Consider the following 18,268-nt stretch of genomic DNA (forward strand, 5'->3'; position numbering starts at 1 on the left):
AGAGAGAGAGAGAGAGAGAGAGAGAGAGAGAGAGAGAGAGAGAGCAAATAGTATGCTTCAAACTGCATTCAGACTCCACAGTACTTTCTCTGGATATGGACAGCATTTTCCATCATAAGTCTTTTGGAATTGTCTTAGATCCTTCCATTGCTGAGAAGAGCTAAGTTTATCAAAGCTGGTCATTGCACAATGTTGCTGTTGCTGTGTAAAATGTTCTCCTGGTTCTGCTCACTTCACTCAGCATCAGCTCATGTAAGTCTTTCAGGTTTTTCTGAAGTCTGCCTGCTCATTATTTCTTATGGAACAATTAAGTACACTTTAAAAGCAGAAATTCTTCACTTACCCACCTTGACTGGTACTACTCAGCGTCCTTGGACTTCAAAATATATTCTTTTTCACCTGTCCAGAATGGCTTCCTTATATTGCCCTGACATTTCCCATGTATACTCCATCCCTTCTCTAAGCCAGGAAGAGTAGTTTCTAAATCTCCTTTCTGCATAAAGCCCTATGCTCATCTCCCCATCACATGCACTCAATTAGTTAATGAACACAATTGTAATCCTACCTTTTTTTCAACTATTTCAAGCTTCTCATCAATCCACTTTTGGATAACTTCGACTGGAGGTGTCTGTTTTAATTTTTCCATGAGATAATTCAAAAGAGTGTTAACGGAGTTGACTGTCAGCACATGCAATGTATTCACAATTAGATAGTCAGTGAGGCGGATAAAGCTTGGAAGAGAAAAGAATACAACCTGACCTCATTGTGTACAGCATGTGTTCCTGAAAATTTGAGCACAAGGCAAGTATTTGAAGATAAAAATCATGCTTTCCTCATTGACTTCCATTATAATCATGTGATTTCAGACATGTATTCTCCCGGGAAAAAAAAGTGTTGACCCCAAAGAAGTAATAAAAGATACACACACCATTGTTGAACCAACATCATTCTGCAATAATATAATTGTCATAATTTGCTATAAACTTTTTGTTTTTGTTTTTACAATGGAAAGGGCAGAGAGGGGAGAGGAAAGGGAAGAAAAAATTCTTGTTAATTAAAAAAAAGTTTTTTTTAAAAAAGTTTTAAATAAAAGAAGACCAATAATGGGATAAAATTCCAAAATCACTGTTTAGGTCAATACCCTGAGACCAACCTCGTCCAGTCATTGTTCCTGTTTCACTGCCACCTGTCCCACTTAAGTGTCCCATCTGGTGACTTCTCTTTCACCACCCTTGAGCCAGAGGATCTGCCACCTGAGACTACTGGGCACTCCAACTGGCTATCTACATCCGACTCCAGAGTATCAATGAACACATTGCCTTGCCTTCTCAGTCTCCAGATCTGTTTCATTAAATTAACTGTGCCCAATAACATTGTTTTATTTGATGTTATATTTTCAGCAGCCGATTCCTAATTCAAGAAAGCCTGTATACAGTTTTTTTCTTAAAAAGGGGCATTTTTGTCGTGGACAAATCTGGCCTATCTGAATTTAGTTCTTCCTTACAATCTTGGTAAACATCTGGTCAAATGTATGTTATGTTAGGAAATACACTGGGTTACAAGTCGCATCTCTGCTATTCACTCTCTACGTGGTCTTAAGGAAGTGAATTCTCCCTTCCTAGAGGCTTTCAGCCAAAGACTGAATGTCTATTCCTTTACTATGATACAGGAAGTATTCTTGTTCATGTAAGACTAGTGGTCTCTCAGGTCTGTCTTGATTCTGTAACTTTGTGATTGTCCAGGTTTGTTTCCCCATCTATAAAATTATGGAATTGGAGCAGATGATCTCTGAAGTGTCTTCCAGCTATAAATTCTGTGCATTCTCCTTTAAGCATAAGAATATAATAAAACACCCAGCATAGTTTATTCTTATCACAGTGACAATTTACACTGACCCTTAAGACTTGAACGGTTTTAAGTGGACATGAGAATGCTCTAGGAATTCAGTGCATCTCGCTACTGTAACTCTTGTTCTTTCAAAGAGATCTGGAAAGATGTAATCAATCTCTAAATTGCATTATGTATTAACTAGCATTCATATGGCATCTACTCTATGTCAGGAACTGTGCAATAAATATTATTGCATTTGGTCTTTACAACAACCCAAGGAGGTAGGTGATATTATTATCCCATTTCATAGTTGAAGAAATTGAAAAGAAAAATTATGTTTTGTTATTTTTGTAATATTCCCTTCCCACCCAATATACTGGCTTGTATGTAATTCAATGCTTTGGTGTGTGTAATTAACACTTAATGACCATCTCTGCCACTTCCTACCTGTGGCTTCTCAGGCGGACATACCTCTCTATGACTCAGTTTCCTTTTCTGTAAAATAAGGGAGTTGAGTTAGATGGATGGCCTCTGTGGTCCATTCAGGTGTTAGATCTATGACTGTAGCCATGTACATTTGTGTAATAGAATTATCAGATAGTACGAGTGCAATTCCCCTCACCCATGTGAGCTGAGAATTTAGAAAGACAATAATGGGGAGTTGCTTGTCTCAGCCCTGATCCAACTGGGCTGCTTCATAACAGGAAGCATCAGTATCATCCTCATCCTCACTATATTTTATATAGCACCTCAAGGTTTACAAAGTACTTTACATGTACTATCTCTTCTGATCCTTATGATAAATATCTAAGCTCACAGAGAAGAAAGAATATGTTGTTATTTTGCAATATGGCATAGGAACTATTCTTATCCCTATTTTACAGATAAGGAAACTGAGACTAAGATTAATTGACTTGCTCAGGGTCATACAGCTTGGAAGAGTCTCTGTTCAAATTCAAACTCAGTTTTTCATGACCCCCAAATCAGTATTCTACTTAACTATATACCATCTAGCTGCCAAACACTCTCCATTTTGTCAAGGATATAACAGGAGCCCCCACTGGTGGGCTCCTGACTAACTGATGGCTCTGTCTTGACCTCCACTCTGCCTGGGTTATTGGAGGAGGGCAGTGTATTCTATCTATCTATCTATCTATCTATCTATCTATCTATCTATCTATCTATCTATCTATCTATCTATCTGTCTGTCTGTCTGTCTGTCTGTCTATCCATCTAACTATCATTTGTCATCTGACTATACATCCATTCATCATTTATCATCTATCTATCTATACATCTACCTATCATTTATTACTTCTCTCTATCATTCAATCTCATTCTTGAGAGTAATGGATTTTGGCTGAATTGAAATTCTTATATAGACACTGCTTCTTTACTAGGAGGATGATTATTTTTTTATGAAAAGCATAGAAAATAAACAGTACAATTTGCACATATGGTGAAAAGAGTTACCAACCACGTCAGCCGGATGCAATGGTGCCTTTTGCTGGCCTGTTCTGTGTAAGTCATTTTCTCATTGTCTCTATAAATATCACGTTCAGGATCCAGGTCAACCACATTTGCAGTACTTGTCCTTGCTAAACCATCTAAAGAAAAGAACAACATGTTGCTAAGGTTAAGTAGTGATTGGGAGGGGGGGAGGCAGAAAAAAGACCCCTCAGGTAAATACTCAAAACAAATATAATGATAGAAAAAAAATCTCAAAATAAAAACATTGGGCTCTGTCATTGACCAATTCATTCCCTCCTGATATGAGTCTAAACCACAAGGTTATGCTTTTAATTTAGAGAACTGTATAGGGCCCTGGGAGAAAAGGAAAGATACACAAAGGAGCTGCTGTTTAGTTGCTTGTCACTCATGTCTGACTGTTATCCCATGTGGGATTTTCTTTTTTTTTTTTTAAGCAATCGGGGTTAAGTAACTTGCTCAAGGTTACACAGCCAGTTATTTCAGGGTGTGGTGCTATCTGAGCCCGGGATTTGATCCAGGTCATCCTGACACTGGAGCCGGTGCTCTTACTCGCTGAGCCACCTGGCCGCCCCTAAACAATTGGGGCTAAGTAATTTGCTCAAGGTTACACGGCCAGGTGTTTCTGGGTGTGGTGCTGAGTATCTGAGCCCGGGATTCAATCTCCAGGTCATCCCGACACTGGAGCTGGTGCTCTTACTCGCTGTGCTACCTGGCCGCCCCCCATGTGGGATTTTCTTGGCAGAGATACTGGAATGGTTTGATATTTTCTTCTCCAGCTAATTTTTACAGATAAGGAAACTGAGGCAAAGAAGGTGGAGTGACTTGTCCAGGATCACACAGCTGGTAAGTGTCTGAAGCTGGCTTTGAACTCAGGTCTTCCTGACTCCAGGCCTGGAGCTTTATCCACTGCACCATTAAGGGAAACAGAAGAATTTTTTTGACTGTGTCCTGCTTCCATATTTTCTGTGAGATTGATCAGTTAGTAAACATTTATAAAGTGCCTCTTATGTGTTTTTGTTCTAACCACTGAGGTGAAATAAAAGCTGTCCTGCATCCTACATGCTTTGAATTCTTTCACGGAAGCTAGGGATTCATTTACCTATATCTGCGGAGAACTAGACATGAGGTCTATTGTTATCTGACATTTCCTAGAGGCAACTCTGAGTGGGTAACAGAATGACCTTAAGGGAAACCATGTGGTACCACCCACAAGACTGGATCCAATCAGTATAAAAGCAGAGGCTGAGTGAGGTCGGATCAGGAACAAATCAATAGGGCTGCTGCTGAAGGCATTGTGTATCTGTTGACTTCACCATGCTGGTGACTTTCCAAGCAAAATACCCTTCTCTCTAGCCACCATTCCCCAAGATGTATCTTTTTTTCCATTAGGATGTAAGCTCCTTAGGGTTAGGGACTATCTTCCCTTTTGTATTTTATTTGTACCCGGTACACATAGTAAACATTTTATATATTCTTCCATTAATTCATGGGTCCCACATTAATTGCACAGTGGTCAGAGCACTGGGCCTGGAGTCAGGAAGACCTGAGTTCAAATCTGGCTTCAGACACTTACTAGCTATATGATCTGGGGCAAATCACTTAACCCTGTTTGCCTCAGTTTCCTCATCTGTAAAATGAGCTGGAGAAGGAAATGGTAAACAGTATCTGCCAAGAAAACCCCTATTTGGGTCATGAAGAGTCAGCCCCAACTGAAAAGACTGAACAACAGTCTGACCCTTTCGTTTTATGGATAAGAAAAGTTCTACACGTCTCCTCTGAGATTATCTTAGATCCTGTCTGTATCATCTTGTGTTTACCTACTTATTCACGGTCTCCCCTATGAAAACGGGAGCTCCTTGAGGTTTCTTTGTATCCCCAGGACTTAGTACAATGCTTAGCACATAATGGGAAAGGAGAAGGGAAGAGGCATTTATACGGTACCTACTGTGTGCCATATAAGCACTACATTGAACACTATACAAATAATTATGATTCTCACAATAAACTCGGTGAGGTGGGTGTTTTTTATTATTCACATTTTACAGCTGAGGAAATTGAGGCAAACAGAGATTAAGTGACCAGCCCAGGAACAACAGCTAGGGAGCGTCTGAGACTGTCTGAATCCAGTTCTCCCTGATTCCATGTTCACTGCAACCCTAGTGGTCTCCAGGCCACTAGCTCTCAAAGTCATTGTAGGAGGTACTTGGTACCTCTCACTGACTTGATTTTATTTGAAGTGACTTGTCCAAGGTCAAAAGTTCAGGTGACTTGTCCAAGTTATTGGTAGAACCTAGACCAGAATTCAGGTGTCCTGGCATCAGATCAATTCTCTTTCGCTTTTATCCCAGTCACATAACTATTTTCTTTTTTTGTACCTAATTTGTGCTGAAACTACATCTTTATTTTCATTAATACAGCAATTAGATGTGCTTTCTTCATGCCTTCATAGGATGGTATCATATAGTATAGTAAAAAGTCTGGAATGATTACTCCCAATTTTTTTCCTCTTTATGCAAGTGAAACCTCTAGAAGTTAAAAAAACTACACATTTACAAAATTATACCCTAGGAACTAAACCAGAGGTGGCCTCAAAGTCACAGGTTCCTCACCTCTGAATTAGACACATGCGTTATCTAAAATCAACAGTAAAGGGGAGGCTAGGTGGCACAGTGAACAGAGCACCGGCCCTGGAGTCAGGAGTACCTGGATTCAAATCTGGCCTCAGGCACTTAACACAAGCCATGTGACCTTGGGCAAGTCACTTAACCCAAATTGCCCTCCAAAAAAAAGCAAAAAGCAAAAACATCAAATCAAATCAATAGTAAGCTGATAATTTTCTTCATGTTGGCAATTATTTCCCACCCTCACCAACACATGGAAAAAAATGCTTCTCATTCCTTAGAAATATGATCTTGCATAGATTATTTTAGTTACCATAATTCCTTGGGGAAAAAAAGGCTAAATGAGTATCTTCTTCTCCATGCCCCAATATACTAAAAAAAAAAATGCACACTTCATTACACTAACACTTGGGAGGATGAAAAATGTTAGTATTGTTTACATTTTAAGAAAAATAGCAACCAAAATGACCGCATGGAACCAAAGCTGAGCCAACACTTCCAATATCCTGATATTTTAATCTACAAGCTCCCTCCAACTTCATACCTCTCAAGGTTGTGTCAAAAAGACAGTCGTCGGGAATGAATCCAGAGGCCCGCAAGGCAATTCGGCAAGCATTTCTAACTACATCTTTTGCCACATTTCTGAAGCACGAAAGGCGTTCTGTTGCCTAAAATTTGATTGAAAATAAAAGATATCAGCAAGACAAGAATAATAAGGATAAAAACACTATTGGAATCTGTGGGTAAAACTAACTTACCTCCCCTAACTGTTTGAGCTGAGCAGCCTTAAATTCTAACAAGGTATATGTGTGTCCTTTTTCAATACAACAAAGAACCATAAAGCTTAGGTCATAACACATATCTTTTATCTTGAGAACAGCAGGTCGCAAGAACTGAATAAAAAGAAAATTGATTTATTATAACTAAATTTTTATAATAACCTAAATATAATAAACTAAATTTTTATTATAACCAATATTTCTTTCATATAAAATTTGTTACTCTTAATAATATATGTACACACCAATACATTCATCAGGCTTTGTTTGGGGCAGGAATTGACAAAACACCCAAGGACAGAGGGTGAGTGTCGTGTATTGTAAGAAGCAGGATAACTTGTATTCTTTCTCATAGTACATTTTCAGGATGATGAGTCGTCATGTTTTTAATTAAATCCAACTAAATTAATCTTGAGGGAAACTGGGTCTATATCACCCAAAGTGGAAGTGTAGCAGTTACAACCCTGTGGCTGACTGTCATGGAAGCTTTGACCTGCTCCATTTCTAATCTGGGACTGTTCACTCTTCCCTCTGAAGCCTGGGGATTCACTATATTGGTGTAGACACATTGCTGGCTTTCACCCCACTATAGCTCAGGACTCCAAAGATGAAGCAATCCATTCGTATCTGCATACCTGGTAACAGGGATTATGGGTATGCACCAATATGCCCAGCTTGATTTTTATTTTAGAAAATTAGACTATCTATTGGTCACTACCTTCCTACTGTACTTTGCAGAAGGGATCACTAGGCTCCCAAAAAGATTGAATGAATTCAATTCGATTGAATTCAAGCCACTCTTGAAGAATAAATTAGATAGCTACAACATCATTCCCTAAGAAAAGTCAATTCAAGGGAGAGGACATGACACTAACAAAATTTCTTATGAACTGACTGCCCTTTTTCCCATTCTAACTTACCTTTCCATTCAGTCACCAAAGTGATTTCCCTAAAGCAGACGTCTAACCACATCACCTCCTACTTAGTAAACTCCAGTGGATCCATCACCACCAGGATCAAATAGAAATTCTGCTTTTTTGCATCCCAAACCCTTCAGAACCTGCCCCATCCTGCCTTTCCAGTTTTCTCACACCTTATGCCCCCACACATATTCTTTGATTTGGTGACCCTGGTCTTCTGGCTGCTCCATGAACAAGACCCTTCATCTCTCAGCTGAGATAATTTTCTTCGACTTTCCCCCACACCTGGAATGTTCTCCCTCCTCATCTCAGACTCATGCCTTCCCTAGATACCTTTCAAATATCAACTAAAATCCCATTTTTTATAGCAAGCCTTTCTGAACCCCTCTTTATTCTGTTTTTTCTATTTATCCCATAAAGTTTAAATATATTTGCTTGTTGTCTCCCCATTAGATTGTGATCTCCCTGCAGGAAAGGATTGACTTTTCCTAGGTCTGGCACATAATATGCTCTTAAATATTTACTGGGGGAAAGGATAGGGGCTGGACTTTTAATCTCACTGGTTGAGAGAATCCCCTCTCTCCATCCTAATGGGCTCCTTCCCTGTATCTTGTCTTAGAGACTTGCCAAGAACAAGAGAGGTTAAGTGAATTGCTTTTTTTCCCTTTACTCTATGCTGCCCTGGTTAAATTGTGAAAATTATAGTAAGTCCCACTTTTTCTAAAGGAGCTGTATATAGCACAGTATAGAAATCGTGACTTTCTTTAATGGGTTAATCAATTAATCTGTGCACATATCTTAAGCTTCTACAATGTGTCAGACACTGTCCAAGGTGCTGGGCATATAAATACAGTGAATGAAAGTCAGTCAATAGAACATTTATTAAGTGCCTACTGTATGCCAGGCACTGTATTAAAAAGTGATTGCTGTTTGTCCTTTGTTCTCGAAGAGGACCAATACCGATAAAAGAAAGGCAAAAAACAGACCGTTACCTTGAGGGGCTCACAGTCTAAGGGGGAATATGAAATGCAAATAACTACACGCAAACAAGAATAAATAGGAAACAAGCCACAGAGGGAAGATTTAAGATTTAAGAAAGGTTGGAAAAGGCTTCTTGTGGAACAGAGGAACCAAACACATAGCCCGTAGGTTGCACTGTGGCCAGCAGCACTCTTGAGTGGACCACACCATATTAAAAGGTGATTGGGAGATACTTAACAAAATAAATAAAAATACAATAGAACACAGAAAATGTTAATCGTTTTCTAAGTCAACATGCCCCCACAGGGATCCTTATGTGTGGTTTAATGTTTCTACTTCTCCTTTAGTTTGATACCACTGCTGTAGCCTGGGAGGTGGAGATGAGGCAAGAAAGAGCATTCCAGGCATGGGACAAGCCAGAGAAAATGCCTGGAGTCAGGAGATAACTTTAGCAACAAGGATGCCAGTGTCAACGGATCAGGGAGTATGTGGGGACTACTGGGCAGGTGTTTAAGGTGCAAGAATACTGAAAAGGTGGGAAGGGCAGGTTATGAAGGGTTTTGAATGGTATACAGAGGATCTGATATGTGATCTTAAGAGGACAAGAATCCACTGGAGTTTACTGAGTAAGGGAGTGACAGGTGTTTACATTCTAAACAGTTCATCTATAATGGATGAAATTGCCCAGGCAGGGGACCAATCACTATTAGCTTCCCCTTACATTTTCAGCAGATGGGGAATTCTCGAGAAATAATGTGATGAAGAAATACATACATTATTAACAATGAACAGATTATCTTGCAGAGCTTTCCGACAGCTGTTAATTTTATTGGAGCGCACGTTCTTTCTCCACACGGTAAACGCCTTCCATTTGCGGAAACGTGAAAAGATGGGGATTTTCGTGAGCTCTCGGTGATACAGATATTCCTGCTCCCACCGGATAAGCTCAATAAATTCCACTTCTCCATCACATGTGTGAGTTACTGCTCTTTTGCTAATAGTGTAGTAATCGTTTTTATTGATATTTTCATAACTTACAACTCTAGGAAGAAATGAAATTGTGGTGAATGAACAGAGTAAGACAAATTTAAGCAGCATTTCATCAATTATGATATTCGCTTAGTAGTACAGAACAGTGCAGAAAACTGGAGAGAGGGATGACCTTGAGACCAAATGGACTTGAGTTCAAATCTCATCTTTGAGTCACAGTGGTTCTGTGTGCCCCTGGGAAAATGACTTAACCTCTTAGTGCTCCAAGCAATTTTTTTAGACTATAAGTTGCAGAGAAGGTACTTACCTGCATTGGTGGAGGGAACTAACTCACTTGGGAGTCCTCTCTACTGACAAAAAAAAATCATAGGTCAGGTCCCTATCTATCTCTATCTGCCAATACCATGTTCTCTTAGAAAACTAACATAATCACAAACAAAATAGACAATATTTTCTAGGATCTATCTTCAATTTGAATAATTTAAGAACAGAATGAAAATGAATCTCAGGAAGGGATTTAATTCATTCTTTGGAGGGCTACATTTAAACCATTCCAGAAAGGTCATAGACCCTTAGAGTTGGATAGGATCTTAGTGGTCACCTAGTCACACTCTACCTGATGCAAGAACCCAAGTGAAGCTGGAAGATACATAACAGATAAAATCTACTCTGATCCTCTCTTGGAAAGTCCAGACACTTGCCCATCTCTAGTCTTTTGGCAGCTTTTGGTCTCCATGACTTCTGAAAGATTATACCAAGAGTGGATTTGCGATCTATTCTGCCTTTAAATTCCTTCAGGTTTTCATTCATCTAGACCTAAGTTGTCTTAGCAGAGGCAGCTTCCACAGTGGCTAGCATGCCGCCAGGAAGACCTGAGTTCAAATCTTGCCTTAGATGTCTAAGAGCTCTCATCTGTAGAATTCAGGAGTTGGATTCTATAGTTTCTAAAATTTCTTCCAGGTCTAAATCAATGATTCTATGAGATCCCAATTTTTCTCTATTTAAGCTTTCCTATCTGTGAAATGGGAATAATACTAACCACCTTCCAGGGTGGTTGTGAGGATCCGATGAGATAATATTTGTAAAATTCTTTTTAAAACTTAAAGTGCTCTTATAAATGTTTGCTATTATTTTTATTTTTAAAAAACATCGAGAATCTACAACCTTAGGAATATAGTTTATTACTTGAATCCCACAACTTCTAAGGTAAAATTCATAAGATCAATCTCTAGTTTTTATCTATAAAAATCTATTCTGTACCTGAAGCAAATTTTCATTTGTTCATAATTATGGGTCATAACAACAGGAGAACTTTATGATGACCACTTTTTTTCAGATTAGAAGCATTTATTAAGTTTACTATATTCCAGGCACTGTGTCAAGAGTGGAAGAGAATGGGGCAGCTAGGTGGCACAGTGAATAAAACACCGGCCCTGGAGTCAGGAGGACCTGGGTTCGGATTCAGCCTCAGACACTTAACACAAAAGCTAGCTGAGTGACCTTGGGCAAGTCACTTAACCCCAATTGCCCTCCAAAAAGCAAAAAAATAAAAGAGTGGCAGGGAAGGCATAAAAAATTAGCTAAAACAGTCCCTGCCCTCAAAGAGATCACATTCAAATGGGGGTGAGAAGCTGCAAATAGCTATGTACATATAAGATATTTACAGCATAAATGAATCAAGCCCAGAGGCAGCAAAGACTGAGACCATATAAATACTAACAAGTAATCTAGTAATCTCTTCTTGTTAAAGCACTTACTCTCACCACCACCACCGTATAGCACAAAATTAGATCCATGTGGGAAAAAAAAAAAAGAAATTGAGGTGAAACTAGCGTCAAGTCTCAAATAAAGCTAAAGAACTTTAATTAAATTTAATTTTCATTAAATTTAATTAAACATACTGGATCAGTAAACTAAGGAAAGTGGGAAGGAAGAATAAAAGAGAAAGAAATAAAATGTATGAAGCAGAAAGAGAAAGAAGCAATGGAAATGACTCTAAAAATAGAAAAAAAAAAAACCCCAACAAAGTCCCAGGGCTACAAAAGTTCAGATATTTGACTCTACCCGTACCAGGGTAGGAGCTATAGGGTAGCATAGAAGGATCTTTGCTATCAAAAGCAGCAGATACTTAATATCTCTTTCCTAGGCTAATAGGATGACCCCAATTCCCAGTCTGCTGACTTTTATCTCTTCCCTTTCACCCCTCAAACTTCTAAAATAAGTAGAACAACTGCTTGTTGCATGTTTAGCTGTTTCATTTGTGTCTCGTTAAGGGTCCCACGATCTTAAAGACATCATGGGAAGGGGACTAGGACCCCTTCCCTCTACCCACTCAGGTCCCAACTTACTTCAGGGCCTCATCACCTTTCCCCTCAACTTTTGCAATGACCTCCTAATTGTTTTTCCTGCCTCATGTCTCTCCCAATTCTATTTCATCCTCCACACAGCTGCCAAAGTGATATTTCCTAATTCCAGATATGACCATGTCACACTCCTACTCAGTAAACTCAGATGGCTCCCCATTTTCTCTGAGATAAAACATAAATTCTTCAGTTTGACTCTTAAAGCCTTTCTAAATAACCCTAACCATTATTCATCCTGCCACTTTCTCCAGAGAGTCGGCAGCACCCCATCTCCAGTCTCCACTCCTTTGCAGTGGCTGTCCCCCATGCCAGTAAAGAACTCCTTTCTGACTCTCATCTCACAGAATTCCCCTCTTCTTTCAAAATGCAGCTGGAGCTCCATCTTCTCCATGAACCCTGCCTGCTTCCTCCACCATCAAGTGCCTTCATTCCATATATGCTATTTAACTTCCTGATGTTTTGTTTATCTGAGGCAGCTACATGATACAGAGAGCAGAGAACTGGGGCTGAAGTCAGGAAGACTTGAGTTCAAATTAAGCTTCAAAAATTAGCCCAGTGACTCATAAGGGAAAAGGACAGACATTCCAGAGGAACTCTGATCCTGAGTCTTATGGTGGAGAAGTCTTAAGACTTTTGAATGACTTAAGATTTAAGTGACTAATGACTTAATGTCACTTAAGTGACATAATGACCAATGACTCCAGAAGTTTTCTCATCTGTAAGACAGGGACAATAATAACACCTACCTCACAGGGTTATCATGTGTATAAAATGATATGTTTGTAAAAAACTTTGCAAACCTTAAAGCACTATATATAACCTATTATCATTATATCTCTGGTAAATCGATAATTATAATAGCTAATGTTTATTGAACTGTTTTAAGGTTTGCAAAGTGCTTTATATATCATCTTGTTCAATCCTCAAAGCAATCTTATCAAGTAAGTGCTATTATTATCCGCATTGAGTGGATGAGGAAACTGAGTCTGAGAAAGGATATATGAGTTGTCCAAGGTCAAACTGGTAGTGTCATCAGCAGAATTCTTCCTGACTCCAACTGACAGTCAAATAGCTATCTAATAATAATAACTCACATTTAGATAGTGCTATAAGGTTTCCAAAGCACTTAACATAAATTATCTCACTGGTAATTTGCAATTTGTAAGCTTATTGAGACAAGGGACTTTTTTTTTTTGCTTTGTGTCCCTAGAGCCTGGCACATGACTTGGTACAAAGCAAAGCTGTTTGTCTGATTGATTGATAAAACAGTCTCTGGAAAGCTAAAAGAGCAGAAAAGGGAAACAGAGCTTGAAACTTTTTGGGGTACATTAGAGGAAGCAGCAGAAGAAACTTGAGTAAACAAATAGGGACAGTTTCTTGCTAAGAGGATCTATTCATTCTGGGGCATGCCAATAGGAAGTGAGCTGAGAGGTCCATTTGCTGAAGGAGAACATTGTATACAAGGTCAAGTTCAGAGGGAAGGGGATTCCAGGTCCTGGAGTGGCAGCATGACTGGGACTAGTGGTTGAACCCTCTGACCCTGTTCTGTGATGGGCTAGCTGTGAGCAGTCGAGGTCATGGGTCTCTGACAGGACAATACACCCAGGAGAGGAAACATTCTCACCCTAGTAGATTCAGTTTTCTCCTGAGTCCACCTAGATATTGAGTGTGTCTCCTCTGCCATGAGATTCGGAATCAGAGTTCCTCTGGAATTTCTGTCCTTTTCCCTTATGAGTCAATGTCAAATGGGCACTCTTTTGTCCACTCGAAGGCAGGCTACAATAGGGAGCTAAACAAGCCGTCCACTTTCTTTAAAGCCTGGATCTACATTGATCCTGTGTCCTCTGGGGCATGTAAGAGTAGCAGGCTCTCAAACGTTCGGAAGACTGTCATTCTATTTTCTATTGCTCTCTAGTTATTATGTACTTTTTATTATTATGTACTATTTGCTCATTTAACTCTATTCTTAGTAAGGGCAGGGTGTCATATTCAAGCATGTACATGTGCTTCTGTGGAAATTCAGGGCCATTATGCCAAGGTCCCATGACTTCTACTCTCTAAAATACAGCAAGCTCAAAAAAGGCAGTCTTTTCTAGACAGTGGGGGCTGAGGGCTTGCTTCATAGAACCATAGAGCTAGAGATGGAGATAACCTTGGACGTCACCAACCCAACCCTCTCACTTTACAGAGGAGGAAACTGAGACTCGGAGAGGGCCGATGACTTGTCCAAAGTCACTCAGGAAGTGGGTGACAAAATTGGGATTTGAACTCATGTTGGATAATATCCAGTTCAGTGGTCTTTTCCATTGTATCACACTTCCTCCTTAAAATATAGCCATAAACTCAAATACTCATTGACTATAAACTGATGCTAGACAAGAGAGAGAGGGGCTCTTGACGACCCCTACAGAGGATTGCATTTACTCAGCATATCTGCCCATCTGGGAATGGGGAGACCACCAGGGTAAGCTTGTAAATCCCAGCACCTAGGCACTTGGTTGGCTTGACGGTACTGGGTAAGGGGTTCTACTTAGGAGGAAGGTATGATACTACTTCAAGACATGGAAGTTATTACCCAAATTTCCTCACTGTTTGTAAGTGGGGTTTGCAATCACTTTTATCTATTTTCAATCGGTCAAAAAAACTTAAGGAAAAATAATTGTTGGATGTATTACTGGGTGATCACCAAAAAAATTAATATAGCTCTGAGAAGTCTTAAAAATCACTGCCAAATGGCAATTGGACATCATCTACAAGATTTGTTTTCCAGGCTAATTACTCACCTCAAATTATAGGGATCATATTCAATGGATGATGTTGGTACCGCAGGGATCATATACAGGAATCCAAGGTGTTTATTCTCACATATTATTTTGATAATTTGCAAAGGGTCTTTAATGTTAGCTCTGATGACATCTTCTCGGTCTTGGAAAATTAACGAAGGGTAAGTCGCAGAGATTTGTTTTTGGAATATTGTTCTCCCACTGGTGACCCGTTGTTGTTTAGGAGGGGAAGGAGAGATTCCATAGACGGACAAAAGTCTCACCTAAGCCAAGGCATATTTAGAATGTCAGCTTTTATGTAATGCAAGGCCATAATTTTTAAAAATCACGGTAATATCTGGAAACAATAGGTATTCCTCTCTTGTTCTTTACTTTTTTTTTTTAATAAATGTCCTTCCTAAAATATGGTGCCTGAAACTATGCACCTAATACTTCAGTACAGCATAAAATACAGTGGACGATTGCCTGACCCCAATCTACACATTCTCTCTCTCACAATACAGCAGCCTAAGGCTGCACTGACTTTTTTATTTGGTTTGGTTTCTATGTCACACTGTTGATCCACATTGAGCTCCTATTCTATCAAACCCCATAAATCTTTTTGACTAAGATTGTTGGCTAACCAAGTATTTCTACTATTATACTCGTGTGATTGATTTTTTTAACCCATATGTACAAGTTTACATTGATCTCTGTTAAATTTCTTCTCAGTTTGCCTCATTCATAGGTTGGTAGGATCATAGATATAGGAGTCAGCAGAGATGATTAATGAGTGAGAACCCTGCCTCCTTCCCCTTTCATCATTTCAGGAGGAGTAAAGTGAGTCACACAGAATAAGAAGGGTGCAGTGGACTGTGATCTGCATGGCAAATATTATAATATCTTCTCCTCCTCCCCCCAAATATACCATCTTCCAAAATTCCCTATGATGTCAAAGGTACCCCTCAAATTACAGATAGAGGAACCTGAAGCCCTGACAAGTGAAATGACTTTCTGAAGGTCATGCAAATACCAAGAAGCGAGAGCCAGAATTTGAACACAGGTTCTCTGATGCCAGATTCAGCATGTTTTACACTATGATCTACTGCCTACCTAGCTTGGCAGGATCTTTTCAGATCCCAGAGTTGTCACTGTTCCAGCTTCCTGTTATCCAGAAACTGAATATTCAATAAACAATACCATCTGTGCCTTCATTCAAGTCATGTATTGAAATGTTGAACAGATAATAGCTCTTATCAGAGACCTGTTGAACTTACTAGAGACTTCCTTTCAGCTTTCCTTCTTGAACTTTACATCCCCCTTCATGAAGGTGCCTTAAGTCATATTACTTTGATGGTAATGATTATGCTAATTTGACATAAGTACTGCCAATACCAAATATAATGATATTTCAAAAGTCTAAACATACACATTGATACATACTTTAAAAGCACCTGAATAAATTACATAGAAGGCCAAATATCTTTTTTTCTTTTCAACTGTATTTTTCTTTAAGCAATTATAACTGAAAATATTCCTTTTCTAGACAAATTACCTTTTATAGAAATATTTCTATTTTTCTGAGTAAAAACCTACTTACATCTTAAAATAAGGGTACAATTAATTAAATGTTACTAGAGTACCTCCTTTTTTTTCGCTTCTGATGAAACTCCCGAGACAAATGATTCAGTGGGTGATGTTCTCTCCAAAGGCTTTGGTGCAGGTTGGAGCAACCCAGAACTTAATAATTTTGCTCGGTTCTGTTCATACATGTATTCTGGTTGCATGTGATCCTGGTAGACTTTCAGCACAGGCTTTGAAGGGAAAAAAAAAATTTTGCATTTTTCATCTGCTGCATAAACCTCTCCCTTCTTGCCCCAGTTTCTGAAGATCCGTATCTGATCAAGGTCCTGAGCTCTTTTGGAAAGACCATAGATCTCCTGGCCTGTTTTCCTGCTACCACATGGTACTCCAGGCATCCTGTCCTGAATTCATTATTTTGTATTTTCTTATTCCTACACTCGATCTCATTAGTGCTTGGAATGACCTATGCCAGCAGAAAACCAGCATTAATTCCTATTTCTATAATGTTTTGCATTTTTATAAAGTGCCTTCCTCACAACCCCAAGGTAAGTTGTGTAAATATTACCATGCGATCCTCTGTGTTTACAGGACACAGAGGTTCAGAAAGGTTAAATCAGACCTGCACAACCCACGGCCCACAGCCCAGGCCGGGCTACTTGCTGCACGAAGAAGGATTTCCTCTATGTACAAAGGATGTTTTCCTCTACATTTTTCACAGGCCTGGCATGTTGCAGGCCTGGGTTAAGTGATAGTCTATCCATAGTTACATAGCTCGTGAATATCAGAAACAGGACTTTAATCTAGAGCCTCCTGACCCCGAGTCAAGGTCTTTTCATTGTCTCATCCCACCTCTATAACACTAACAGCTGCTAAAAGAAGAGATATGCCCAAGTAGAATAAGTAACTTGCACTCATTTACCCACCAACTACTCCCATTTCCACTTCTTCCAGAGCCCTACCATAAGTGCACAAGATTTGCAGTTGGAAGGGACTTTCCAACCTCATTTTACAGATGAAGAAATGAAGTCCCAGAGAGATAACATGACTCATCCAGGGTGACACACAGTAAATATATTAAAAATAATACTGATATTTTAAAAACCAAATTGTCTAATTCCAAGTCTTGTACTTTTTTCTATAGGAAGAGTTCTTAACATGGGGTGGGATACATAAATATATATGACATAAGTACAAGGCAGCTTTGGGAGAGGAGTCAGGAGCATGGAGTCTGGGAACACTCCCTGGGGAAGTCAGTGCTTCAGCTGAGGAAGAAAACAAGGGCTTCTGGGGAGGAAACATGAAGGAGCTGCTTATTCCAGGCATTGGTTCAGTATGACAGAAAGCATTTCTATAGCACTTGAAGGTTTTACTGAGCACTCGACAGATGCCAGCTTCATCCCTCTCCAGGCTGCCCAGGGGACTTCTCTCAGCAGGATTTTCTCTACCAGGCCACAGAAACCTCTTCATTCTGGAAGCACCCTCCATCCCTGGACTCTTCTCACCTTAGAAGCCCTCTCCATTCCTGAGGTCTCACTTTCTTATTGGCTGGATCCTTCCAGAACCTCTCTTTTTTTAAGGAGGAGACCCAGGACAACCATGTCTTAATTCCTCTCCAGAATGCACAGGTAACTCTCCACAGGGCCCTCCACACCCTGCCACCTCTCCACTCCCTCTCCCCTCGACTTTCTTCATTACAATGTAAGCTTCCTGAAGGCAGGGATTGTCTTTCTGCTTTTTTATTTCCAGAATTTAGCACAATGCCTGGTACACAGTAGGCATTAATAAATGCTTGTTAACTTGACTATCTTACTGGAAGTGTTGGTATGAGAGGTACAGCAAGACAACCAATGATTTCACAAGTACCAATCCAATACCCTTTTATCAAGCATTTTTTTCTTCAAATCTCTCCACAATATTTGATACTAGTGACCACAATTTGTTTTTTTT

General features: G+C 39.5%; 1 protein-coding gene across 1 annotated transcript in view; it reads right to left on the reverse strand.

Moving 5' to 3' along the window:
* Window positions 1-18,268, reverse strand: part of DNAH6 (dynein axonemal heavy chain 6) — a 252,951-nt gene that overhangs the window by 224,896 nt on the left and 9,787 nt on the right. The window contains exons 2-8 of the mRNA XM_069067144.1: window positions 16,381-16,551; window positions 14,759-15,021; window positions 9,397-9,664; window positions 6,701-6,835; window positions 6,487-6,610; window positions 3,308-3,437; window positions 566-731 (exon numbers count right to left, since the gene is read on the reverse strand). Of these exons, the coding sequence (XP_068923245.1) occupies window positions 566-731; window positions 3,308-3,437; window positions 6,487-6,610; window positions 6,701-6,835; window positions 9,397-9,664; window positions 14,759-15,021; window positions 16,381-16,551 (1,257 nt within the window). The remainder of the gene's footprint in view (window positions 1-565; window positions 732-3,307; window positions 3,438-6,486; window positions 6,611-6,700; window positions 6,836-9,396; window positions 9,665-14,758; window positions 15,022-16,380; window positions 16,552-18,268) is intronic.

This window comes from Petaurus breviceps, unplaced genomic scaffold (assembly GCF_028583685.1).
Source record: "Petaurus breviceps papuanus isolate PSGF00001 unplaced genomic scaffold, PetGlider_PUasm1.0 139, whole genome shotgun sequence".
NCBI classification, from domain to species: Eukaryota; Metazoa; Chordata; class Mammalia; order Diprotodontia; family Petauridae; genus Petaurus; species Petaurus breviceps.